The sequence below is a fragment of the Trachemys scripta genome, chromosome 11 (genome assembly GCF_013100865.1).
Source record: "Trachemys scripta elegans isolate TJP31775 chromosome 11, CAS_Tse_1.0, whole genome shotgun sequence".
Lineage (NCBI taxonomy): Eukaryota > Metazoa > Chordata > Testudines > Emydidae > Trachemys > Trachemys scripta.
In genome coordinates, this window is record NC_048308.1 from 55,886,386 (window position 1) to 55,903,627 (window position 17,242).

General features: G+C 41.9%; 1 protein-coding gene across 1 annotated transcript in view; it reads left to right on the forward strand.

Annotated features, from left to right (window-relative positions):
* SPATS2L (spermatogenesis associated serine rich 2 like) overlaps window positions 1-17,242 on the forward strand; it is an 82,479-nt gene that overhangs the window by 55,194 nt on the left and 10,043 nt on the right. Inside the window, exon 8 of the mRNA XM_034785654.1 lies at window positions 12,837-12,895. Coding sequence (XP_034641545.1) covers window positions 12,837-12,895 — 59 coding nt within the window. The remainder of the gene's footprint in view (window positions 1-12,836; window positions 12,896-17,242) is intronic.

Here is a 17,242-nt window from a genome sequence, read left to right on the forward strand (position 1 = left end):
GGAGCCCCAGTCCTCATAACACCTTTCACCAGAAAATCATTTTCACATATCAGACATCTACGCACACAGTCATATGGAGAACTAAAAGGAAGCATCTGTTATTTGCCCATATGGTCCACTTCCCACCACAAATGGAAAATAATCTGTAGAGAATAATAAGGGGGAGGTTTAATTACATCGCATGCAGAACTGGCCCAAACAGACATCCTCTCTCCTTTTCATCTCAGACATATTCATAGCTCCAGTGCCTTAAAGTGAGCACTAAAAACACTACAGTCAAGATTTTTGATGTGAACAAATAGTACCTGAAAGCTTTTCCATATGGTGGATAGTAACTGGCTGCATAATAATGTTGGAAAAACAAAGACGTATTCAAACAAATCCTGGGCAAAAATGGGTAGCATGTATTCTATGTACGTGGAGGAAAAGGCAGCTTCTCAGTAGCATTTTAAATTTAAGAACAGAGGCTGGAATAATTTAAAAGGATGTATCTGTGCTCTTTGAGCATTGGCTGATAAGTAGCACTGCCAGCTGTCCCAATTTTAGAGTAGCAGAATGAACCTAATGCATGCCCATCTTGACAGTCTAACACAATGGCATTTAAAGATGTTTGTTCTCTATTGCTCAGATAGTCCCATCCATGCTCTGCTGACTTGGTGGGGTTTAATGAGGATGCTGCCTCAAAGAGGAGGTGATCTTTCTGGTGTTGGTGACCCCAATGCCCTGGTAATAATTGGCTGTGTGGTAAGCAAGAGCAGTCATTACCAAGACTCATTTAGCCAATCTGATAATGCCTCTTCACTATCTTCTCGTCCACTTCCAGACTTCCAGAAAATCCTCTTTGGCTGTATTTCCAGGTTCCTTTTCACCAGATCTTTCCATCTGACTTTTTGTCTTCCTTGTTCCTTTGAACTATTTTCTTTCAAATCTCCCCAGAGCTCCTTCTCGTGTTTGTGTTGATACCAATCTTACCCCAGATGCATGGATACCCTAAGATCCACGTTAACCTTGGAAAACCCATTGGTGCCTGATGCCTCCACACAGTCCCCAGGATCACACCAGGAAGAAGCCATGCCTCTACTAGCTGTGCAGTAGAAACTGTGAAAGGAGACCCAGAAAGAGTTAATGGAGCAGCATTAACTCCTAGTTAGTTATTTGCTCAAATATCTGTGAAGTCTGGAGCATGCCTCAGAAAGCTGCTGCCCTGAAATGCCTGAAGATCCCAAACTCCACAGAACAGCAGCAGAGGGACTTGTGCCTAGTTTCTTTTCCCTTACCTCTGGCAGATTCTGGCAGTTTGGGTTACCTTCCACATGTGGTGCAAGGGGAACAGAAAGCTTTCATTACATAGCTTTCATTTGGTGCTAAGTTTGATATGCGGTCCCTCTCCTTACCTTTGCCTTACATTTGGTATTCTGAGGCATCTGACACAGCATAAGCTTCTCTCAGCCTTCCCTATACTATTTCAGTGGGTTGCCAAATTTCGCAGGATATTTAGGGCCTGATCCAAAGGCCATTGAAGTCAATGAGCTTCTTTCCATCACTTCAATAGTCTTTGGATTAGGCCATTAAAGAGTCCAAGATTTCTTTCAGATGTGATGTTTTATTAGTATGTGATGATGCAACATCACAGCATGATTTCTTTAATCCTTAGGAAAAATACCTATATGTGGCAACTTTAAACTAAGTCCTGAAGTGACCCCATCTCATGGAAGAGGATAGTTCAGTCTCTGTGCCTCTTTAACCTTTAAAATCTCTTCTGATGCTGCCAGCAAATCGTGGTGGCTTTGTGAGGTGGACACTTGTCCACGAGGATCTGACTGAGACTACCAGTTCATTTGGCACAGGCCCCCAAACAACTGTCAAATGGTAATAGTTTTTGGTCACTACTGATTTGATTTGGCTTCTTGGCCTTTTGGCTAAAATAGGATTGAATTTTCTAATTCTCAATTACTGAGGTACAATCTTCACTCATTGATATATTTGCTATCCACAACCAACTCTGTGTATAACTTTCCATGAGTGATGTACCCGACTGTTTGGATGCTAATATCTAAACTGTATTTTTAAATTTATTCACCTAAATTTGAGTTATTGCTGATTATGTACTATATGTATTTTATAACTTTTAAAATAAACATTGTATTTGTGGATAATCTAAGCACTATACCCAGATGTACAGACACTTTTTTTAACCTATGTATTATATAAATTTTTAACATCAGCTCACAATTGATAAATCCTGTGGCAGAGGACTATAACCTGCTCCTGTAGGAAAATAAAAGTGAAGATCTAATTCATCTTCTTCATCTTAAATTGCTATGTTCCTACAAATGGCCTGAAGGCGAAAGCCTCCATATCCACCTACCGGAGCCATCCAGTCCTTCTCTTAAAATGATTCCTCAACTTGTTAGCTAATAAAGTGTGCAGCAAACATTGTTTTGTAAACTTCTAGAAGAAAGTTTTCATGTATGTCTTATAAGCACTCAGTGGACCTAAAGTGGTTGCTGCTAAAATAATTGATTTTTACGGAATACATGCTTGTAAAAGCCAAAATCGGTGGAATTATCACACAAGACAGGGCACAGTCACAAGGAGGCCATGTATGTTGTAATTCTCTGAATCCCCAGCTGTCAAAGCCCCAGTAACTCCCCAGCCCTGACCATTTTTCTGCTGACTCGGTCCATAACCCTTTCCTCACTAAGGAAAGACTCAACTACCTCTAACTCAACAATCCAACTTTCTGTCTGCTGTTCCCAACCACAAAATATCCCTGACCATGAAAAGCAACCCAGTCTCCAGTTCTAAAGGATAAACCCTTCTGCAGTCCTCTAATACAGTGGTTCTGGGGGGCTGCGATCATGTTTCAGGGGGGCCACCAAGCAAGGCCAGCATTAAACTGGCTGGGGCCTAGGGCAGAAAGCCAGAGCCCCACTGCTTGGGGTTGAAGCGTGGACCCTAAGTCCCGCCACCAACGTCTGAAGCCGAAGCCTGAGCAATGTAGCTTCGCAGGGGCCCCTGTGGCATGAGGCCCCAGGCAATTGCCCTGGTTGCTACCTTCTAATGCTGGCCCTGGCTTTTATATGCAGAAAACCAGTTATTGTGACACAGGTGGGCTGTGGAATTTTTATAGCATGTGGTGAAGAGGGGTGGGGGGACTCAGAAAGAAAAAGGTTGAGAACCCCTGCTCTAATGTCTCCCCTCTGACCACACCTTCTTTAGCCTCCAAGCTGAAATGCATTCTATCTCCATGGTAAAATTATAAAAGGTGCTGGTTTCCTTGGGGAAATTCAACATCTCCGTCGTTACAGTAAATCCTTTGGGCCAAATTCACCAGAGCTGAGTTCAGGACAGGGACTGGGTGAGTGGTGGGAGGAGGGGGCATCTTTGCGCTTCCCCCGTGCTGGGGTTGCCAGATGCTGATTCGTCCCCCAGCACAGGTTGGAGTTGCTCCTGGGGCCTGATTTTAATGTCATGCTGGCGTAACTCTGTTGAAGTCAATGGAGTTTTACCAGGATAAATCATAGGAGAATCAGGCCCATTGCACTTCAAACCCTGCCTCCTGTCATACCATAGCCTGATTTTTGTGAAGCCGTTTCCTTTCTAGGCAGGTATTGCCTTTTCTTTCGAAACAAGAATTTCTTCTTTCATTTTTCCTTTTTCTACCTAGTTAGTCCCTTCTCTCCCCAAGGTGGGCTATAAGAAATGAATTTGTTATCATGAGGAAAGGAAGATTGATACATACCCCACAGTACAGAAATAGTCTTATTTGGGGTTTAGTATGGTTGCCAGGAAGGCAGCACAAATAGCACCTTGTATTAATAGCCTTCCTGAATAGCGTCTGTGGATTAGATTCTTACATTATGCCAAGTTTCCTCCTTTTATTGCCACTCTTCAGGAATAATAGGTTATTAATAATGACTAGAGCTGGAGGGGAGAGAGAGAGAGGTGATTCCAATCACCTCAAACTTGGGAGTTTTTTGAACTTCATCAGTAGATCACAACCACAAATTAGCCAGTGTGGCAATGTAAAGCTAGCTTTCTGAAAAGGTTTGAATAACATTCATCATTTAACAAGGATCTTAGAGAGAATACAGCACAGTCCTTTTTATTCTTATGTAAAACCAAGGCAAGCATCTATTCTTTTTCTTTTGCATGAATTAAATTCCATGCTGTAAACCAGAGAAAGATGAATTTGTTCCCACTGAAGTCAGAAGAAATTCAAAGTTATTAAATTGTGAAATGAGGCAGCTGTCACCACAGCTTACCGCTATCAGTGCTTTGCCAGCTATTCATTATAGGGTGCCATTTGTGCCTGTTTTACCATGATACTCTAGTGTGAATTTTGAAATCGTGTCAAAAGCCCAGTCACAATCCCTTCAACCAAGAATAGGATTTGTGCTTTTACTTACAGTACTTATCATGCAAAATTAACCTACGGGAACTTCCATGTGAATCCTTTCCATGCCATCAGATGTCGCTTAATGCGCGGAAAAGGCTCTGACATCCCTGCCTATTCTGGGATGCTCTTTGCATCTCCTCTATGGAGATGTCTACACTCAAGCTCGAGGTGTAATGCCCAGCTGAGGTAGACATACCTGCATTAGCTTTGATTGAGATAGAGCACTAAATATAGCAGTGTAGCTAGCGGTGGGATAGGCTAGCCACCTAAGTATGCAGGGTCCAGGGCAAGACTGTACTTGGGCCGGCTAGCTCATCCTGCCACCCACGCTACTGCAGCTACACTGCTGTTTTTAGTGCACTAGCTCAATCAAAACTAGCACGTGTACATCCACCCGAGTTGGAAATTACGCCTCCAGCTTGAGTGTAGATGTTCCTTGTGTTAAGTCAATGCAATGCAATGCTGTTAGGACTTAGAAACTCCTGTTCCTTGCACACACTGTTCACAGCCACAGAAAAGTTTCATTTATCCAGCTTTTCTTCTGGTAACCAAACAATGCTATAGACCTGCCTTTTAATCCTCTGTACAAAACCATCAACAGTCTGCTCTGATTAACAGTGTGCGCTGATGATTTTAAGGGACTGCCAACTAGCCCCACTGAACCAAGTTTCAGACTTCATTACAGTAAATAATTTGACACTGACAACAAACCACTGGTTAGAAAGGGAAGAGGTTATAACTAGACATGAGGAACTTGGTTCAGATCAAATAGGAAATAACCCAACCACTTTTCCCATTCAATCCTACCTCTCTAATTATATGGACTTTTTGGGCACTCGGTGTTTGCATTCAGATTGCTGTGTTTCCACACATACAAAGAATAACCACACACTGTCAGTAGGAGTGTTTTTTATTATAAATGAAGAGAGAGAACAAAACAAGAATAAATGAAAATAAATCCTCTGTAAGAAAGTACAGTATGTATCTTCTCTGGGACAGGCTGCATCTGCTCCCCCTTACAAACTGGCAGGTGCATTCAGAAGCGTCCTGGAAATTTAAAGGTGATGTATGCAGAAAACAAAATTCTTACACTTACATAGCTTCTTACACCACATGTAATAAATGCTTAACTCCCAGCAGGGATAAATTAGATCTCAATTCTGTGATAAAGTGAATACTGGACAATGTCGCCTTTTATTTTATTGAAAGTGAACTTTGTAATGTGATGTTACACCATCATGGGTTTGGCTCTGGCGACTACAGTTTCAGGCTTAACAGAGTGGAAGTCACCTCTGCTACTTGCTTCAGATTTAGAGTCTCTAGGAAAACACAAAGACCAAGGGTAGCGACCACACGTACATTCACAACAAACTGAGTGCTATGCAGTTGATTTTATGTAATTCTTTCAGAAGACATGCTTAAAACTGAACTTCAGTCTGTTCCAGGTGGATGGTAAGGGCCCACGTGACCCTTTTGGTAAAAATGAGAGATTTGCCTGGTGTCCTTGGCCGAAATTCCCCCCCTTACATTGTTGTGCTGTGCACTAGTTGGTTGACACCCTCCACTTCAACGTGGGTGCATTTGTACACTATGTTGTTTGTGAAACACGTAAATGCTTTGGATTCTTCTGTGAAAGATGCTATGAAAAGTCTAATATTCCACTTTATTATTCTGCATTTAATACAACTAAATTAAGAAAACATAAAAGGAAGCTGATTTAAAATAAAATTGCCCAACAGGTGAGGGTTATGCACCCAGGGTGCTTTGACTGGCCACCAAACTGAGACTATCAAAACTTAACCTGCTGCCTGAATTTCATTATATAAATACCACCAGATGGCTTGCTCCCCTGCTACTTTGCTGAATTCCTCTCCTGTCTCTATTCACCCATTTGTGCCTTTTATGAAGGATTCTTCAGGGTTGATTTTTGTCACCTCTTCTTGTCCAACCTGGCTATGTTATTGAGGAAACATGGGATGCGTTGTATTCAGTTTGCTGATGTTCTGAGCTCTGCATTTCCATCACATCAGACCAAGATGGTGCAGTGAAATGAACAGCCAAGTATTGAAGGTGGAGAATGGATGAGAGAGAACTGAAGACTGGAATTATGTTGTTGTTGAACCAACCAGAAAATCTGGCAAGGGTGACTTCTGCACCCTGGTTAAGGAAATGTGTGTGACTGGTGACCCAGGTTCACAACACTGCGCTTTCTTTAGGCCTAGGGCTACTGAAAGAGTTATTAGCAGGGCATTTTCCTTAAGGAATCTTTAACTCTGAAATGCATGTCCCTCCTTGCTCTCCCAGAGTCCCAGTTTTGGTGACCTTTGGGCATGTTGTGAAGCCTAGCTTTTCTCACAAGCGTTAAGGGAGTTTGGGGGTCCATGGGTAGAGGGGTTGCGACTGAAGGATTGTGTAGTCCATGGTGCTAAGATCTGTCCCTTTTGATTGAAGGAGACATTTTGCACCTCACAGGATCAGACCCTGAGTTCTCTCCCTGAAATACAGTCTGAGTCAAACTTCTATGCTGAAGGGCAGTTTGCAACTACCTTATATGGATTTTTGTGACTTTCCAGTGCTGTTTGAGGGAAAAGGATGTGAATGAGCTCTGTGTCGTTGGATGTTTTATTTGATTGCTTATCCATAGAGTCAAATCCTTGTCATGCTCAATAACAAAAGGTGACTCTATAATATTGTAATTCAAATACCGAATCTTTGTGCAAAGCCATCCCCAAAATTTTTACCCCAGGAAAGACATATGAGAAAGCAAGTGCAAAAACAAGGCAGACCTTATTCCATACGTAAGTAATCATCTCTGATGTGGCATGAGTGACATTATATTTACCTGTAGTTTTCTTCTGACCCACATTGTCTTTTGGGAAGGATGTTGTGCTATTAATCTTTATAAAAATATAATTCAGTATGGCAAACAGAGTTTATGCCATCTATGAGCTCATTATTTGTCCATCTATGAGCTCAACCAGTTTGAGTCTCTAACATGTGGCCTAGCTGATCAGTTTACAGAGTTTTATAAAACTGCTGGAGGAGCCAACACTTTTTTGGTTTTAGTACTAAGTCCAAGAGACTGATGGGTATTGCGCAAAATAATATTTTTTTGGGGAATCAAAAAATGGAGTTCTACTCCCCTCCTGCTGCTATTGTTGTGTGTCCTCAGGCAAGTTTCTTAACCTCTCTGTGTTTAATTTTTTCCATCTTTAAAATGGAGACAAATAACATCTTTGTAAAATGCTTTGAGATCTGCAACTTAGAAACTCTATAAATGCTAATTGTTGTTATTAATCTGTCCTTTTTTATTTTTTATTTTTTATTTTTGGTGACCGAACATTCTTTCAACTACATGTAAGTTTTATATAGAACTGAATGATTGTGGCCTCACATTCACTCAGTTTTAAAGGAAAAGGGACGTCCTCTCCAAATGTTCAGCTCTCTAAACTTGGTGTTCTCCTTCCCTTCACACTCCATGACCCTACAGTAGGCCCAAGCTCCCCAAGACCCTACATGAGCTTTCAGCCTCTCACCCACCCTTCACTCCAACAGCTGCAAAACACACGTTAGGAGGTCACCTGTCAGCTTTGGTATCCAGTGGAGACTGATGAGGTCTGAAAGTGACAATATTGAGGCATAATATAAAGGCATTCGGAGAGCCAATTTACAACAGGGAAAGGTCATACTGTGGACTCATTTCAGAGATTGGTAAGCAATGCTCTGAGCAACCTCAAGTGTTGGTAGCTTATAGGGCCAGAATCTAATGGCGTTGCTTAGGGTGAGTGGTACCTTAGTCCTTGACAAGTCTCATTGAAACTAATTAGACTATTTACAATTTAAGAAACTGTTCAATACAAGCACGAGCAGCAAAATCTTCGGTGTGAGAATGGCTTGGAATATTAAGGGTATGTCTATGCTGCATGTAGACACCCGCAGCTGGGCTGGGCCCGCTCACTCAGGCTCGTGAGGCTCGAGCTGTGGGGTTGTTTAATTGTGATGTAGACATTCTGGTTTGGCTGCAGCCTGAACTCTGGGACTCTCCCACCTCACAGAGTCCTAGAGCCCAGGCTCCCGCCTGAGCCTGGTCATCTACACTGCAATTAAACAGCCCCACAGCCCAAACCAGCTGGCACAGGACAGACGGCAGTTTCTATTTGCAATGTAGACATACCCTAAAGATAGCAGGGAAATGGGTTTGCCTCAACACCAGCCCAGGAGCATCCACGTGTCTTATTTCTTCTTTACATCCGTGTCTCTCTCTTGAGGGAATTGCCGTTGGAGGGGTGATTGCAGCTTCGATAGACATACCTATGCTTGGTGTAATTTAGCTAATGTAGCTGAAACTGGCAGTGAATAGGCAGTGGCACAGACCCCAGTGTGGGTTAGCAACGCAGTTATGTACCTAGGGTTTAGGGCAAGTTTGTATAGTGTCCGTGCTGCTGCTGCTCTGGGTGTCTCCCCCCAAGCGGCAAACACACCTTCAATTTCAGGGTAGCTATACCCTTATTTATTTTTTTTCTTTCTATGTACATTTGTCTTCTATCTTTTTCCCTCTCTGTTTGTCACTCTTTTTCATTTGTTCCTTTCTCTGTGAAGTTCCATTGGCAGGTGAAGAGTTAAGAGAGTTCTGCACTAACCTCCTTTTGCACAGGGCTCTGCTGAAATGGAAATTGAATCAGACTAGTCAGTTCACTCCCAGCAGACTCTGGTCCTGCCATGAGTGAATGAGAAACAGACTACACTGACTTGCCACCTTCCAGTGCTGTTTGGCATTAGACATTCACTGGGGAAAGGCATATTCCTTCATTAGTTCATAGACCCTTTACAAATCCTTCATGATGTATTGGTGATTCGCAATTTCCAGTTTAAGAACCGTTGATTTACAGCCACCTGCTGGGATTAGGTATGCCATCCTCCTTCTATAATACTAGAGCTATGGGGCCAGATGCTCTCCTAGTATAAATTCGTGTACCTCCTTTGACTTCAGTGGAGCCATGTCATTTACACCAGCTGAGGATCTGGTCTTTAAATTAGCTTAGTCTAACATATTATTTATTCTGCTGGTGGCAAATGAACCACAGACATGTCATGTTTGTTTATGCCTCAATCTTCAATTACAGTTAATAGCTGTGAAGGGAATTTCAAAATCATTCCTGTCTATCTAGGAACTTCTGTGTTGTATCTGAGCACCTTCCTGAGGGGTTCTTTATTAGCCAACCAAAATAGATCAAGAGTGAAAACTTATCTAGAAAGTGACAAGTTATTACTGTGATTAATTGTACAATATACAAGAAATTTGGGGCAGCTATGATCTCGTTCTTCCTTTGGTAATAAAAGCTTTTTTATTTGGAATCAAAATATAATGTAATGGCCAAGCAATTTAGCATATATTCAAAGATCTATTATTGGAATGGGGAGGGAGCTGGTCTGAAGTGGTTTGGCCCAGGCCTTTTTTGTGAACTCTGTTTACATGAACTTATTGCTTGGTATTTCTTCATTTTTTTTCCAATCTGAAGGTTGTGTTTATATAACCTGTGGCATACTGTGGATGCACTTTTGTAAGTGCTTTTTTTGTTTGTTTTGTGTGCAATTTTCAAGACTCACTGTTGTCACCTGGAGAATTCAGCCAAGGAAGTTCAGTACCCTGTGTGGTCATCAGTGATTAATAGGAAATAGATTCTGGGAAGCAATTGCTTTTCCAAGCAATAAGCTGGAATTATCAATTGCCCATTTGGATCCCAAGTCTATTCATATGCCTGGAGAATATTGAGCACCAATTGGACCACTTCTTTAGGTCCTACTTCTTCAGGTCCTGGGACCGACACAGCTACAACTACACTACATGCAACAATGGAAGATACTGAATTTAGCTGTTTGAAATGGAAACCCAGACCTGAAGAAGAGCTCTATGTGGCTCAAAAGCTTGTCTCTCTCACCAACAGAAGTTGGTCCAATAAAAGATATTACCTCACCCACATTGTCTCTGTAATATCCTGGGACCAGCACAGCTACAACGGCACTGCAAACAACCATTTCCACTTGGTCAGGTGTATATACCACAACTAACTTGTAGTTTCCAGTGCTCTGGTGAATCCTTTAAGACCTTGTTCACCAATCATTATCCACACAACTCCCATTGACTTCATGAGAGCTTTTTGTTCACAGTACTGAAACTGCAGGGCTGAACTCTTGCTCTCATGTATTGTAAACTATTATATATAATATGGGCCAAGTAACAGCTGCCTAAAAGGGCACGCTGGATGGGGAAGTCAGTAAAGTTATTTCAGTGTAAGAGTAAGAGAGAGAAGAATCATGGCCTGTATTTGCTTTTATACAAATATCCTTGTATCCTGTTAGTTATTTAGGATCATAATAAGATTGGTCTATAGCAGGAAACTGAATTGTTGAAAATATTTATCAGCAATGGGTGCCTCTGAACCTGTAATGAAATCTCTGTGTGTTGGTGTAGACTAGAAAAAAAAAATGTCAGTGCTGTTTTAGAAGGTATGATTGAGACTTAATGGGTTGATTGTTCAGTTTCCTAGTACCAGTCAGGCTGTAAAGCTAAAGATGGAAAAGACTTGTGCTAGCTACAAAGTTCAGATCTGATCTGAACAACCCCAAAGTTTGGGGGTGTTTGGATGTGGGGGTTTTATTTGGCCCATTGTAGAGAGAGGAGAGGTGCAAAATTTGGGTTAGAAAATGAACCTTACTAAAGGGAGGGACTGTTCGGAGCCAGAGTTTTACTCCGAGCCCATCTCTAGTTCTTGTTTCATCCATCTGCCAATGCAGAATATAGACTCCTGACAAAGGACGTATGCACGGTTAAAGCACATACAGTTGGTCTCTGGCAAGAGGAAGCAATTTTATAATTATAAGTGAGCCTATCTATAACCACATTTTGTGTTACTGTTACATACATAGTCTAGGCTTACACTGTGTGTAACTACACTTCACGTTGCTGTTACATCACGTACATACTCTTGGTTTATACTCTTTATTGGGCTGTAGGACCATACGTACATTAATATCTGTATTTACACATGAATTGCTAATATAATTGTTCCCGTTATGGGCCCGATTGTGTCAAAGAGGCACAGACCTACACTGGGGGTGGTGTGAAGCTGCACTGTCCTTTGCTTTTCATACAAATCACATCACCCAATGCAATTATGTTAGAGTACTGAAAGAATAACAACCCAGATGTAAAGGGCCTGATGAGCCTTGTCTTATTCATGGAAGGTTTCAGTTCCATTGACTTCTGTGAGTCTCCTCACATCAGTAAGGTTTGATTCAGAAAGAAAGCTGTATTTCATGGTGCTATTTTTAGGTCTTGAACTCCTAATATCTCATTCTGTGCCACGGCTTATGATTTTATGATGTTTTGTTGTAAGAGCTAAACTTTCCACTTCCCCCGGTAGTGGCCTGCCTGATTTCACTTGTGGTATCTGACCTACTTGCCATCCCTTTTTTTTAAAAGCAAGACCAAAACCCTTTTGATTCTGCAAAACTGAAAAATTAATGTTGATAATGGTTAATAAACAAGAACTCTTTTACAAAGAGTATCAGAGCTATGTACAAAAGCGCCATCTATTGGGGAGTTCTCTACTGCTGTTACTTCACTAAATTGCATCATTATGTTAAAAGTTCCTTTGACCCACTGTTAACTCTCAACAGATCCACCTGTCTGCTTTCATTTTGCCAGTTAAAAAGCACAGATGGGGACTGGGGAGTGCTGTGGCAGAGGATTGCAGGAGTTCTGCTTGAGTGGGGAAGCTCAGCAACTCTGCAGGAGAAGACAGTGGGAAGGAAGTCAACCATGTACCCGTCTCGTCCCATAAATCCTACAAAAACTGGGCAAAGAGGGTGAATCTTCCAGCTAGTGACCTTGCTGGGTGATGTGCCAAGGGTTATGTATCTTACATAAGGACAGACTAATTACTCGATTAAAATACCATATTCTGGAGAAACTTGTTCCCTGATCATTTAAGGAGAGAAAGCTGTTAGCTCATGGCTATAATTACATTGTTGTAACAAACTGCACTGTGAGGTAAACCAGGTCAACACGGATATTAGCTAGGGTGCATTTTACTAATCCAGAAGTGAGAATATGGACTTGAGTACCATTGCACCCAGACAGTACTTGTGCAGCTAGATCAGAGATATCCATATATAAATGCAAAAGGATAGTATCTGGCTAATAATGTATTAACTTTCATTAGAGATTGGTTAGCACTGGCTGCTGTATTCAGTTAGTCTCTAGTTATTTTATCTCTTTCCATTTATTTTTTCCCTTTATTAATTCCAAATCTCTCAGTAACAGTGTTCTGAAGTTTTTTGTATAATAGCATTTATTAGTACAAGATTATTTTAGTTTTGCTTCACATCATAGTTTTATCTTGGGTTAAATCATTTGTTTTTTCCTTTTTAGCATCATAGACAAAGAAGTGTCATTAATGGCAGAAGTTGATAAAGTTAAAGAAGAATCCAGTAAGTAGAAAACATACTAGAGAGCCTGTGTGTGTTTTGGAAGAGTTGGGAGAACATGTGTTTTTGATTCTGCAGAAAAATTTAGTAGTAAATCAATTCCTCTAGCAGCATTACAGCATTGTTTGTTGTATACAGGGCCTCTGGTATTCTCTACCACTTCCTGAACAAGTTCTCGCTAAAAGAATTGTGTACCAAAGTTTAATAGATTTCTATCCCTATAAATTCAGCTGGAGTGTGAATATGTATTAGTTAAAGCTCCATGTCTGTCACAGAAGTCACGGATTCCGTGACCTCTGTGACTTCTGCAGCCGCCGGTGCGGCTGGCTCCAGGGCTGCCCGAGCAGATCAGGCAGCTCCTGGGCCAGTCGCACCGGCCACTGCGGGGGCAGTTTGGGTGTGGGAGGGAGCTCAGGGCTGCACTTACATCGGGGGAGGGCTCCCCAAAAGCGTCCGGCACATCCCTGTAGCTCCTAGGCGGAGGGACCAGGGGGCTCTACGCGCTGCCCCTGCAGCTCCCATTGGCTGCGGTTCCTGTCCAATGGGAACTGCAGAGCCGAACCTCATGGCGGGGACAGTGCGCAGAGCCCCCCGGCCTTCCCTCCCCTAGGAGCTGCAGGGACATGCTGTCTGCTTCCAGGAAGCTGTGCGGAGCCTGGTAGGGAGCCTGCCAGCCCCGCCAACCCTCTCCCCCCACCCCCACCCCCCCCAGCACCAGTGAGGGTCCCAGGCCATGTGCCACCACTGCTGCCCCCTCCCCGGACCAGCGGCGCCCCCAGATCACCACCCCCAGAGAACCCCCGGCCCAAGTTTTAGTCTCAGGTATTTTTAGTAAAAGTCATGGACAGGTCACTGGCCGTGAATTTTTGTTTACTGCCCGTGACCTGTCCGTGGCTTTTACTAAAAATACCTGTGACTAAAACATACCCTTAGTAATAGTCAATAATGCAGGCATGTCAAAAATCTAAAGATGGCTGCAGAATTTCATATAGTCAAGAAGTCACTTTTTTGCCTTGGAATTTATTAACCCTTCAGAATATTTGGATGCGGTGACATCACTAATTCTCTAGTGTTCTCTATTTATATGGCACCTTTCATTCTGAATGACTCAACACACTTTTTATAGACTAAACATCCAGTCCTGCAAGCATTCCATGTGTGGAATCCCCATTGATATCAATGGGAGTTTTGTTTGCACCAGGCTTGCAGGATTGAGTCCTATATACATACAGCCAAACCCCTTCTCTTATGAAAATGTCCATGGGATTTTTAATGACTCTGAATGGACAGAACCTCAGTTTTTAAAGTATGTTTTTGTTCTGAAAAGTGACTGTAAATACGGCACCTTCTTACGACAGATCTGCCCCTGCATGTATTCAGAAACTTACCTGCTGACTTTAGTGACATATATATTTTAACTGCTGATAGTATCCTGTCACACACATGGAAATCATTTTATCTACCTTGGAGGGTTGAAGAATCAACCCAGTTAAGATTTAAACCTGTGATCCCAAGTAATCTAGAGATTTCAAAGCTGAGACTTAACCTACTGTTACAGCTTGTGCAGTGCTTCTTGCATTTTCCGTTCTCAATCCCTGCATTCGTTTGCTAATGGTGAAACAGTAAAATATCTCTCATTTGGTTCACTATAGTACTATATACATGACTTTGAATATATGAAGATATATAGTGAAATATCAATAATACAGCTATATTTGGCTTTACAGCCTTTTTAAGGAAAGTTGTAATTATGCTCATGAATTTAAAAGGTATCTTAAAAAACAGATGTTGCTCAAAACCTGTTTTCCTAATTATCTGTTGAGGCAAATCTGATCAGATGCATTCCAGACTTTCATCTAATTTCTGTCTCTTGTATAGGTGTCATCTAGATAGGTATATTCTGGTGAGGGAAAAGGTAACACACAACAATGATTTAATGGGACACTGCAGCAGCCGCGGCACACCCCATATTAGCAATAACACTTTTAAACCAGCTCTAGTGGGAGTATGTCTGAGTAAGGACTAAAAAGACTGAGCAGTGAGCTCAGGATTTGTCCCAATATTAGTAACTCAGGAAGAAGATTTGTGTCTGTCACGGATGAAGATACAGTCAGTCTTTCATTGGTTTTTGAACCTAAAGCGCTATGGGGGCGAGTTACAAATACATATGTTCTTGAGTGCTGCATTTGTATGTAGATCTCTTGAGTTAGCTGAAAGGTGTTCAAAACAACAACAAATAATCTGTGTTTTCAGATAAGTTCCTTGTGACTATACATGTGTGGAGGCCAAAGAGAACAAATTATTCTAGCAAAGTTTGACCATAATGTACACTTAAAATGTTTCCTATGAGAGATCTTCTAACACAAACGTGATAGACATGTGGACTTGAAGTCTTGGGGGAATTTTTTTTTTAAGATGATGATGATGATAGAAACATGCCAGCAGTTCCTTGGTTACCTGCAGAGACTGTTATAATCACCTGGTGGGCATGCTCCTGCTTCAATGAAGTCAATGGCAAAATTCCCATTGATGTCAGTGGAGCAAGAGCCAATGCACAAATAAAGCCACATTTTAGAAATCCACAGTACAGCTCTGATGTTATCAGAGGGCTACACATTAATCTAGTCTGAGGCTACAATCCACTTTTTGGGTTAAGTAAAACTAGTTATACAGAGATTCTAACTTAGGACGTACCTATTGGGTTTGTGCTGTATTAATATATCACTTTGGATTCAATTCCCTGCTCTCCCATTGACACTATATGTGTGTTTGGGCAGGTTTCTGTGCCTTTCTTTAAATTGCAGCTTCTGCGGTCTCTCAGGGCTATTGTGAGGGTTAGAGTCTGTAAAGTGCTTTTAGATCTTTGGGTTGCTGTTATTACTGAAATGTGTGTAGTATTAATTAATAATTATGTTATTATTTATCTTCACATCTTTCTGCCACAGGGGAGGATTAATTAACTGATGATCATTTTTACTACACCTCTACCCCGATAGAACGCTGTCCTCGGGAGCCAAAAAATCTTACTGTGTTATAGGTGAAACCGCGTTATATTGAACTTGCTTTGATCCACCGGAGTGCGCAGCCCTCCCCCCCCCCCCCCCCCCCCGGAGCACTGCTTTACCGTGTTATATCCGAATTCGTGTTATATCAGGTCGCGTTATATAGGTGTATTTCTATAGGTCAAATTTCCCAAATTGATAACCTTAACAGTGTGCAGAAACAGGTATTTGCATGTGTACCACATGCCAGCGTGCATCTGCAGCTGTGGAATTTGAGCACATGATTTGGACAGTCTCTTTGGAAAATGTGGTCCTGAACCTGTAGAGACAGCACAGTTAGCACAATTTAAAATAATCCTTCAACCAGGAATAAAGTATAAGCAAGGTGATGGGGGGAGGGATAGCTCAGTGGTTTGAGCATTGACCTGCTAAACCCAGGGTTGAGAGTTCAATCCTTGAGGGGGCCACTTAGGGATCTGAGGCAAAATCAGTACTAGTACTTGGTCCTGCTAGTGAAGGCAGGGGGCTGGACTCGATGACCTTTCAAGGTCCCTTCCAGTTCTAGGAGATAGGATATCTCCATTAATTTATTTATTTGATCACTATAAAACGTAGTGACTTGTTTAGCAATCCAACAGGGATTCCCCACGTAACAACGCTGGAGGCTATATTCCACGTATGGCTAGGGATGATGGGTGGAATGAAAAGATCAGCTAAGGAGCAAAGAAAAGGCCACCACTTAAGCATAACTATGAGTGCTCTTCACTGCCACAGAGCCTTCATGTGAGGAACTCAAATCTCTTTACAAAAATTAGGGGATTAATCAACACAAACCCTCTGTAAGATTTGGTCATATTACACCTCATTTTAATGATGGTATAATGGAGGCATAAAGAGGGTAAGGGCTTGTCTACATGGGATGTTAGTGTGCAGTAAAACAGGGTGTGAATTTTAAAACACAATAGCTGTCCCACACTAACTCCCTGCCTGGACGCTCTTATTCTGCACTAAAAGTGCTTTGTGTGGATTAATTTAGCTAAACCACAAAAAGTCACTCTGAGTACAGAGTAAGAGTGTTCACACTCTAAAGTCACATCCTAGCTTATTACACAATAACTTCCCTGGGTACATAAGCCCTAAGAGCCAATGTCACTCAGGAAATCTGTGGCAAAGCAAGCATAGAAATTAGGGGGTAGATCCAGCTGGTGTAGATTGTCGGAGTTCCAGGGAAGTCAACCAAATCTAACAGTTTACATCAGCTGAGGATGTGTACCAAGGTCTCTTGGCTCCCAGGCCTGTGCTTCTGCCATAAAAACATTATTTAAAATATCACCTTTCCTCCCTTTGC